The sequence below is a fragment of the Tasmannia lanceolata genome, unplaced genomic scaffold (genome assembly GCF_043159265.1).
Source record: "Tasmannia lanceolata isolate RefF3 unplaced genomic scaffold, GAP_Taslan_0.1 ptg000029l, whole genome shotgun sequence".
NCBI lineage: Eukaryota > Viridiplantae > Streptophyta > Magnoliopsida > Canellales > Winteraceae > Tasmannia > Tasmannia lanceolata.
In genome coordinates this window covers 5,410,797-5,422,213 of record NW_027518706.1, presented here as the reverse complement: position 1 = coordinate 5,422,213, position 11,417 = coordinate 5,410,797, and the positions used below count along the sequence as shown (strand labels likewise).

Genomic DNA, 11,417 nt, shown 5'->3' with positions numbered 1-11,417 from the left:
GCAAATTGTAAGAGCATGCGAGAACTTTATATGCAGGGTAACGCCTTCCGAGGAGATGCTTCGTTAGTTTTTACTACATTAACATCCATTGAAGCCCTTGATCTTTCATACAATAACTTCTCAGGAAAGATTCCAAAATATCTAGAGGGGTTTAAGTTTCTACAGTATCTAAACTTGTCTTTCAAATATTTTGAGGGTGAAGCTCCAAAACAAGGGGTCTTTGGAAATGCCAGTGCAATTTCAGTCACGGGAAATGATAATCTTTGTGGTGGTATCCCAGAATTAAAGTTGCCTACATGCCCAGTGCTAGCTAATGACAGTCGAGGAAAAGCCCATGTTTCTAGAGTAATCATCCTAGTAGTAAGTGCGGTTGTATGTTTGATTTTTTTATTGTGTGTCCCTGCTTCACTTTACTCGGTAAGAAAGTCAAGGAAGAAACCATCTTCCCTATCTTCTATGGAGGGCCGGCATTTAAAGGTTTCTTATGCAGAGCTCTTTAAAGCAACAGATGGGTTCTTTTCAGCCAATTTGATAGGCACGGGAAGTTATGGATCAGTTTATAAGGTAATCCTCAGTCTCATTGAAAATGTTGTTGCTGTCAAAGTGCTCAACCCTCACTTAAGGGGAGCTTCAAAGAGTTTCATAGCTGAATGCAACGCATTGAGAAACACTCGTCATCTAAATCTTGTGAAGATCATAACTTCTTGTTCAAGCATCGATTTTGGAGGTAATGATTTCAAAGCTCTCGTGCTTGAGTTCATGCCAAATGGGAGTCTAGAGAAGTGGTTGTATTCAAAATTAGATGGGCAAAATCAATTATGAAGTTTAAACTTCATTAAGAGATTAAACATAGCAATTGACATAGCTTCTGCGCTGGATTATCTTCACCATCATTGCCATACACCGATTGCTCATTGTAATCTAAAGCCAAGCAACATTTTTTTGGATGAAGACATGAATGCTCATGTGGGTGATTTTGGGTTAGCCAAGTTTTATCCAAGAACCATTCAGAGCTCATCTGAAGATCAAAGCAGCACAACTGGATTAAAGGGAACTATTGGGTACATTGCTCCAGGTAATAATTTTATCAATTTTTGTCATCCTGACTATCCTCAATGACTTTTATAAAATATTTCTCACTTATTAGGTATATAATGTAGGGCAACAAAGGCTAAATTAGCATCTTGAACCAAAAAAATTACTGGATAGCATTTCTATATTTATTGACAGAGTATATAGGAATGTTATTTTAAATCAAGTGGTCTCGTACATGTCACCCGAATAATAGGTGGCCATTTTAGTACCTATGACCGTGAGTTTTTTTATTCAAAATAGTTGTGTAGAAAACGCTAATCATGCAAATGGTTAAAAAATTATAATTTTGGAAAAATTCGGAGAAGTAATTATTCAATTATTCAATAAAATCTCTAATATTATTAGAAAATAATGAGAAATTTTGTAAATAAATTTCCAAAAAACCCATGACTAATGTTTCTCAACAAAAAATGGCCCAACACTCCAATGATGAATCAAATCGTGCTTCTTAAATGAGCTAGAGCAGTAAAACACCCCAAAGACCCATGAGAGAAAATATATTCCAATGAAAGAAGCAAAAGTACCATGAAAAGTGCCTTTTTCAAAATTATCCAACTTTTCAAATAGGACCAAAATGCTCTGGAGTTGGCCAATTGGACAAGCCCCTATTCGATTGGATCCCACTACCGCTGGGCATCATTGCCACAGCCTGAAACCATATGTGCAACCCCTTTTCCATTTCAAAGATTGGGGGAACCTTTTGCCAAGATTGTTTAGAGCTGGACAATTGGCAACCACCCTTGAACGAAGGTTTAACACTCTGAGGAGTGTGACAAAGCTGAACATTTAGCAACTACTCATCCACGAAGGTATAACACATTGTCTCCTCTTGCATCTGTAGATTTTGTGGTTACTTCATCTATAAATTTTGTGGTTACAACATTAATTGTGGAGATTTTGAACTTAATAAGATTATTGGAGCCAAGGATTGAGCATCGTAGGAGGTCAGCTAATGAGGCGACGGATATTCTAGCAAAGGAAGGAGTCCTTAGGGAGTCCATGTTAGTCGTGTTGCCGGTTATCCCACCTATGTAACAGGCTTTGTAATGGGTCTGCGGACCACTCTTAAGTACCATGTGTGGGACATCTTGTCCCTGCCCAATACTTTTTGACTATTAATGCAATATCAATTTTTTCTAAAAAAACATAGAGTTAGGTATTTGTTTTCATTCCACTGGTTCAGACGAAGGGTGGGGGTCAAGTAGTCAGTTTCTGGCATCGGCCTCACAAGGATTTCCAGATAAATGACTGCCACCAAAGATCCCAATTGGCGCATCACAAGTTCACTCCCCGCCATCTGCTGAAGGTGCACCCACTTCCCTCTAGATGTCAGTGGAGGATGGTTCCCACACTCAGAACCCTTGCTTTCTTTCTAATAAATAGTTGTTTCTATTAATCCCTAGTCAAACGTTTCAACTTTTGGTGATTTTTTTCAAAGAAAAGTGGTTTGGAAGAAAGATGAACTATGTTCTCCAAAAGAGCTTGAGCACATGGCAAGCAACACTTTCCTAGTCTGGTTAGATGGTTCTATACAGAGTCATGTCCGAGACTTAGGGCTCATAATCCTTATTTGGTGATCCTAGGGTAATAAGTGGTACATTACCTCATTCCTTCTCGGATCGTAAGAATGCGGTGTGTGTGTGTGTGTGTTTGTGTGCGTGTCTAATCCAAGGAATGAATTTTTGGCAATCCCCGATCAGAAGAGAAAAGAGGGAGGAATATTTATAGTTGCCATACGTGATATATGGCAAATCTAGAACTAGGAATGCAGAGGCTAGGGCAAGGCAATAGTAGCATGTGGGCAAATCCAAGGAATGATTATTGTTTAACCAGCTATCAAAGGTTGTTACAATTCCAAACAAAACTCTCAGTAGCTCATTAAAAAGTGTAAAACAATGTGAGTCTTACTCATAATGAAAACATGGTCATGCGAATAATTGTAGCCTTTTGGTAACCATCTTAAGTTCTGTTTGCCAATTATCCTAAATTTAAGGTGTTTGATAAATATAAGTCAAGGAGGTTTCTAATAATTCCTAATAATAAATACGAGACTTTTGGATTAATGTTGTGACTGAAATAGTGTTTCTCTTGGAAAGGAAGGTTAAATGATGCCATTTCCCTTTCGGAGACACGTTTGGTTGGTGTGCACTATTCATTCTACTTCCTTGTGTTTAATGGATTTTTCAACAATTGCCTTTTAAGTTGCTTCTTGTGGACCCCGATCCGAGAGAGATGAGGAAACAAGTCCCTACATCTTCTAAGATCTCCACATGAAAGGAGAGCTCTACCAAGGAACTCTCGAAACGGTTGCCACCCTCATAGCAAAGCACGAGTGGCGATACAAACTAGATACCTCTTGATTCAAGGATAAATCCCCAAACCATGACGTACCTAAAATAACTCAGAGTTGCCATCCATGGATAGGTCATGGAACCCCAAAATCAAATCCTCTGTGCAATGGATAACCAGAAATATATATGGGTTCGTGCCTGATTACGAATGGAGAAGGTCTGAAGAGCACCCCCAATTCGTCCGAGTGCAAGCACTTGGTCTCTTATGCCATTTTCATTAACTCAAAAGAAGTTTGGGTAAAAATCATGTGGAATGGGAACAAATATCCCCGAGTGAACGTCTACCTAATCATGCATGACTCGGGGATGAAATAATAAGCACACATAAAGTAAGATAAAAGATGTGTCACCTAATGACAACTAGGTTGTGAGTGACATGCCTAACTGGTGTCTAAGTTCTAGTGGGCAAACACATGCATGCTACAGCTAAAGGTATAAGGTCTGTACAGGAAAGTAAGAAAACACAACAAAACACACGGCACAACTCGACTCCACACACGACTCGACACGACAAACCCTAAACTCTAATATGATACTTGACTCGGACTAGGATGGCCATCCATCCCAGCAGCTCTACGTATCCCAGCCTCGGGAAGAATCAGAGTCGACGTAGTTCGATGACCTATTCTAAACTACGATGCCTAACCATCTAGAACCTCTATCCTAGACTCGATCCACTAGACTCGACTGATTTTTAAAGCTTTTTGTACAATTGCTTAAGTTCATGTGAATTGTAATTTTTAGGACTCTCTATATGCCCTAACTAATGCAAGTTGATTAGCCTTAAGCTAATGCAGGTGGACCCTACATCCTACGTGTAACTAGGCTGTGCATCTTAAAGAAAACTATGGGTTGACTATATGCTTCCTAGTCTAGCCATCGGTTCGACTAAAATGTCTAGCCGATCAACTTGAGGCCTCCTAGCTCTAGGGACACTCACACGACAGGACACACCATATCAATACAAATCAGGACAGTCTCCTAACTCTAAAATACCCCAAATATCTAGAATAGACTCCTAACACTAGGGGAAGATCTCTTTTGAAAAAAAAATTGAAATATTTTTGTATTTTTAGAAGGTTTGAAATGTTTATTTTTAAAGGTTTGGCTGGACTTAGGATGTGGATCCCAAGCTGCACTACATACCCTATGGGAAGGGATCAAGCCAACGTAGTTCGGAAAAATATTTCCTAACTACTCCTAGGGACTCAAGATTTTTGAGATTTTTGGTTTTTCATATGTTTTTCAAGTGTTTTTGATACAAGAGGACAAAATCCTATCATCATAAGGGTAGGACAGACTCCTAATATCCTGCAAAGGTTGGACAACATCCTATGCTTTGCGGGGGAAAATGACAGAATCACGACTCTACAAGGGTTGGACATCATCATATACCTTGCAAGAGTGGATAAAAATCACATGATTAGAGGGTGGAAAGAATCCTAACCCCTATGATGATAGGACTGACTCCGGAAACTGAAGGACCGACTCCTATACTAAGACTGACTCATAAATTGGTGACTCTAAGAGAAGGGGTGCTATATAGACAAAGCATGTCTTCTAGAAAAAAGGGGAGACAAGGAGGGGTGTCAATGAGACTAAGCAAGTCTCCAAAAAGAGAGGGGCTCCAAGTAACCTTATCACTGCCCCTGCAAATGACAAATAGGGTAAGATATCTAACAGACCAAGTCCGTCCTTAACCTAAACGAGGCGCTCTACTTGAGACTTGGATAGTCTCTTATAAATGACTCGCTAATGAGACAAAGCTTGTCTCCAAAGGATGTGACTTGTTAATGAGACAAAGCCTGTCTCCAAAAGGGTATAACTCTTTTCTACATGAGACATAGCTTGTCTCTTAAAGGGGGCTCTAGATGACTCTTTCATTGCCCCTACAATGATTAAAAGATTAGGCCACTAATAGAACGAGTTGGTCTTTACCTAGTAGGGTTACAGCTTGTGAGACTTGCGGTAGTCTCCTACGGGTTGACTCAAGGACAAAGCTTGCTATGAGACAAAGCATGTCTCTCTAAAGGGTGTGACATTTCTACACAAGACATAGCTTGTATCCTAAAAGGGTTTGATTTTTCTGAATTTTACAAACATACAACTGAACTAACAAATTTAAAGCATTGAGTTCATGACGTCCACACAGATTTCAGCCTCAAAAGCTGAACAGAACTCCCAGACATTTGAACTTCACATGTTTGAACAAAAAAATATGAGTAGAATGTTAGAACTGAATTCAATTGCAATACCATTTGGATTCTGATGTCAATTGAGTAAGAAATTTTCACAGCAGCAAAAGAAAAAATATGATTCAGGTGCACTGCATTGTACTCCCACAACCTTAAACATGGGTATTTAGAATGAAAGATTTAACAAAATATGTTGATCTAGACTCTTGAAGGTCCAAGTGCAAAAATCACAGACAGAAAGCCCCATCTTTGATTTTTATCTTTTCAAAATAATCTAAACTAAAACCAACTAAAGATTGAAATGAATCGTCAGGACTCATTTGGAAATCATTCGTATGTGAAAACTAAGACAAAATGGAACTCAGATAAGAACTGAACTGAACAGTAAAAAAAAAACTACTTAAAATTCATTTGTATATGAAAATTAGAATCTTTCATCAGCCCCAAAAAAAAATATATCAACTATAGTTATATAATAAAAAACACAGTAGAATCGACATCTAAACATGGAAAGGATCAAAGAAATTGTATCAGCACAACTATATTTTGGTATTCTCACAACCTCTCTCGTCTTTTGGATGTAATGACAACTCCTATAAAATAATTTTGCAAGCTATGAGAGAGTCAAGCTTTGAGCATACAAACATAAAAGACATGCATGTGCTGGTACCTTCCCTCATAAAAAAAATATGGAATCTCTGAATTTTAATGGAAACTTTAATGCAAAGTAACTTGACTAGCAATTTGCATAATTTTACTACGATCAGTTAACTCTACGCTATTTCAAGGCAAATTAAACTAGCACGTCGAATAAATCTAATTATATGCTTCCTTCAATCACTCCTTCTACTATCACTACTACAAATCAACAATTTTAACTCCTAAACAACCATAGATTCATGGTTCAATTCCAAAAATTGCAACCATAAATTCCCTTTCATAATATTCTTTAACTGAAGCTTAAAATATCTTAAATGAAGCATATATCACAGATTCTATGCAAAGCAAGGAGTAAGAATTATCAAGAAAGCAATCAACACAACAGATATGTTGCTCAAATGGCCCAACTGTGCACCTCACAATTCATCAAGACTAAAACCTTGCCCTCTTCACTCTCTCTTTTTTTTTAAAAAAAAAATCATGCATCATCCAATACACATTCAAGCATTTTTCCTGAAAGAATTCAGAGCTTAAACATTACAACAATGAGATCAATTCCTTTATCCACCACTGAGATAGCACCAAAATTAAAATTGTTTTAAAAAAAAATGAAGATCAAAGAAATTAGAGCTAACTTACCTGTTCAATGTAAAGAATCTTAGAAGAATTTTTTTTTTCTTTGGATTGAGCACCAAGTAATTGATACGAGCAAAAACCTTGAACTTCCTTCCAAACCTTGGATCAGAGTGCAAATAGCTGAATCTAATTCTAATAATGAGAACAGTTAGGGTTTCTAAAATAAAATGAAGAGAAAGTGAGTTAGATCTACAAGAGGAAGGTTCGAATCCATAGAAATAACGAAGAAGAAAACAAGGAAATGGATTTCGCTAGAAGAGAAGAGGAGGAAGAGTTAGGGTTTTTAGGATGGCTAAAGTAGAAGGTGAGATTTAGGACAAGGTTGAAGATAATAACAGTGACAGAAATTAGGCAAAGAAGAAGAGGAAGCAAGGAGCAACAATAGCGATGCCGGCCGGAGCTCCGGTGAATGGTTGGAGAAGAAGAGACTTGATCGGAGTAGAAGTTTGGGTTGGAGATTTGGGGATTTTGCTCTCTCTCTTTCTCTTTAATTTTTTCTAAAAAAAATGAGATCCCCTTCTCTAAATCCTTGCTCAGTTGAGCATTTTATAGGTGAGGATTGTGCTGATTTCAGCACACCCTGATTTTAGTAATGGCACCCCCCTCATTGCACCCCCATTCTCTCTCTACTCTCATTTTCACTCACACCCCCCTCTGTTTTCTAAAAGATCCCCTAACAACAGACCTTAATTCGATGGTATATGGATGAGGGTATGTTAATTTTGACACCCCCTTGCCTTAGTAAATGTACACCCCCCCACTTGATTTGTAATTATACCCACGTTAGTGACTTGCACATGGGATTGATATTGCCACTTCCGTGCTCAATATTTCACCCTCTTCTTAAAAGACTTAACCGATCTCGCTTTTATAGAATGAAGGTGGGCTAATGTTAGCACCCCTTTGACTTGGTAGCTGCACTCCTCTCGAACTTTCTCTTTTCTATATATAGAAAATGATACATATCAGCCCCCTTATGCTTCCAGAGACAGCCCACTTTCGATAAAGCACCCCCCTCTTTGAGAGCTCTAACAAGTAATTTATATAGAAATGACATATTTACAAACCCCCCCTCATTGGACAGACACCTTGATGTATATTTTGCCATTCTTTTTCTATTGCTAGGGGTGGTCCATTGAACAACAAGGGTAAAATGAAATTGCCTTTTCTTTTCTTTTGTTATGGGCAGCCACCTTAATCCCTGATTCACTTCCCTCTCTGTGAAATTATGATTACTCTTTATCCAACAAGGGCTGCCTTGGGGTAACAATGAATACAACATTTTGCTCTAATCTATGCTACATATAGGGTTGATATTGACACTCCTGTATGGGATATTTCACACCCCCTTTTCTTCTTCTTTTTTTTGGGATTTTATTCGCTCTTGGGAATTAGGGTCCGGTCAAAATGGGGTGTCTACACCTCTCCCAAGTCAACATGAAAGTGAAATTAAAGATTTGACATTTTCAACTATATTGTTTGTACTTAGAAAATGACATCATTTCACTTTCCTTCTACTTCTTATTTTTTACCGTATAAGTAGTATAAAATTAAATTTAATCTACTTTTGTAGTGCTTTTGCATGTGTAATCACTGAGACTTGGTTGGTTTTAGATGAAAAAATCATGTTGAGAAATTATCAAGGTTGAAAATTGGCCGAAACCCATGTTACATTGATTCTTCTATATGGGTGAAGTACCCATGTGGGACATGTACGTCTCAAATTGCACGAGTCTCTAAGACAGTTCTAGATCTCTTTTATCTGTTTTCTGTTTTACAGGATGCTACTGCCACAACTTCATAATTATCACACATTTTGAATTTTACCCATCCTATTAGTAATTTTCTTAAAAAAAACAAAATATTATATCTACTTAACTTATCAAAATTTAAATATGTTATTGGTTAAAATAATATTATTATGTAAAAAATTAAAATTTGACAATTGATTAAAATATTTTGGCGAATCTACAGATCATTCTTCTTGAGGTTTGCTGAATTTGAGACTAGATACCCATGTCAGATTCTCACACTCTTACCTATAGGTCCTATACTAATGCAACATAGGATATAACTTCTATATTTTCTTTCGTTGTGCTAAATCATTTCTTATGTGTTTCTCTAAAAATTCTAGACTCTTTCCATGCAACTTAGGTTTCTAAATGTGAAGAGATCATTCAATTAACTATCATCTCTTTGATAAAATTTTCACCTTTTTTTCAAAATCAAACCTCATATTTGGTTTTAGTTTCTAACTCGTATCTTATATCATTTATCACAACAAAAAGTGTAAATATTGTGTGGAATTGCAAAATATGGGGCAGGTGGTCATGTGTCCACAACCGGAGATGTGTATAGCTATGGAATTCTTTTATTAGAGATATTCACTGGAAAGCGCCCCACAGATGAAATGTTTAAGGATGGCCTAAGTCTTCACAAATTTGTCCAGTTGTCTTTGCCTGATCGAGTGATGGAGATTATGGATCCATTAGTTCTTGTAGATGATGATGAAGGAAGAGCTACAAACATTATTGAGAATTACAATGACAAGATACGTCGTTTGCAGGAGTGTATGGTATCTTTAGTGAGGATTGGAGTGGTGTGTTCTGCAGAATCTCCGAGAGAACGAATGGAGATGGGAGGTGTTGTAAAGGAAATGTGTTCTATTAGAAACATATATCTTGGTCCTGGGATCCACAGAGAATGATGAAATAGGGCCTTATTTGCCACTGAAGGTTTATCTTACCTCAGTAATTTTCGAGATACTATGAAAAAAAATATTTCACTGCTACATCCGATTTTGTTTCTCACTGGACAAAGATTACTATTTTACATGTTATTTCTTTGATGTATTTGTAAGTTAATGTTATATTATATGCGTTTTGTTTGGTGGTGCCACTTGCAAGTAATGTTTTTTTCTCTTATCTATATTTTCTTTACCTATTGTTAGGTCTAAAATTGGTAACAGGTTATGGTAGGGCCGGAAGGGCTGATCTGGCAAGCCACAGCTGAAGGGCTAATGGAGTCCTGCGCTGCACAAGGGCACAGACAAGAAGACAAAGGGTCAGAAGACCAACCCGGAGTGGTGCTCCGGACGGGCGCTTCGACACTCAAGTCAGTATGAGCAGGAGTGCAGAGCAAAAAGCTTAGGGTTTTTTTGGTCTCAGATCCCCCACCTTAGCACAAGTGAAGGCTATTTATAGTGGTTCTGAGCCACCTGTCCAGGACAGGTGGTGGCCCCTGTATGGACCAGGTTGCATACCTAGGAGGGGCAGGTGGAAGTCCCCGATTGGTCCAGGTGTCATACCTAGCAGGGACAGGTGTTGGCTTTGCAGTGGTCCCTGTGAGGGCCACGTGTCAGCAGCCGATTGGTTGCAGATTTTGGACCCCATCAGTTGCCCCCTGGTTCTCCGAGCCATTTATGACGGCTTGGAGAAGCAAGAAAGCTTACTGCCATAAATCCAAGCCCTTCTGGGCGGCCTGGAAGGGCAGAAATTGCACTGGAGGTCTGTCCGTCTAGGCCTTCTGGGCGGCTCGGCCGGGCAGAATTTGCACTGGAGGTCTGTCCGTCGAAGCCTTCTGGGCGGCTCGGCCAGGCAGAATTTGCACTGGAGGTCTGTCCGTCGAAGCCTTCTGGGCGGCTCGGCCGGGCAGAATTTGCACTGGAGGTCTGTCCGGCCGAGCCCTTCTGGGCGGCTCGGCCGGGCAGAACTTTGTCTTCTAGCGAACGCGTCATATCCAGTCCGTCTAAGCCTTCTGGGCGGCTCGGCCGAGCAGAATTTTGTCGTCTAGCGAACGAGTCATATCCTGTCCGGCTAAGCCTTCTGGGCGGCTCGGCCGGGCAGAATTTTGTCTTCTTCAGATGACCTGATTTTCTGGTCGGCCTGAGATGACCTCATTTTCTGGTTGGCCTGTGATAACCTCAGTTTCTGGTCGGCCTGAGATGACCTCATTTTCTGGTCGGCCTGAGATGACCTCATTTTCTGGTCGGCCCGAAATGACCAGGAAATATATCATGTCCGGCCATAGTATTGGACCGGAGTGAACCAAGCGGCTCCTTAACCCCAGTTTAAGAACTTGGATTTCATTGTGGGTGGTTTTTGGCCCCCGTACTCTCCTGGCCGGGAGTTGGCTCACAGCCATTTAGAGGTGAACCACCAATGCAGGATCCCATTTTTCTGAACTCGAATTTCAGGTGGTTTTCCACGGGTGGTCCCTGGCCGGAATTGGGTTCCAAGCCATTTCGGGACGGACCGGAGTGAACCACTGCTTGGATCCAAGTCTTCAGAACTTGGGCTTTATAAGGTGGTTTTTCACTGGGTGTCCTTGGCCGAAACTGGTCTCCAAGCCATTGCGGACGTGCCGGAGTGTACCACCGCTGAGCTACAGAGGTCTAAGTCTGCAACACTGCAAACACTTAGAGCTGAGCTGAGGAGGTCTAAGTCTGCAAACACTTAAACTGAGAGCTAAGTCTGCAAAC

At 39.6% G+C, this 11,417-nt stretch overlaps 1 protein-coding gene across 1 annotated transcript; it reads left to right on the top strand.

The window, feature by feature from the left end:
- The first annotated feature begins 954 nt into the window (after nucleotides 1-954).
- Nucleotides 955-9,644, top strand: LOC143858952 (receptor kinase-like protein Xa21). The gene is made up of 2 exons (XM_077369650.1): nucleotides 955-1,075; nucleotides 9,262-9,644. The coding sequence occupies exons 1-2, from the start codon at nucleotides 955-957 to the stop codon at nucleotides 9,642-9,644; spliced, it is 504 nt and encodes a 167-aa protein (XP_077225765.1).
- The last annotated feature ends 1,773 nt before the right edge of the window (nucleotides 9,645-11,417 follow it).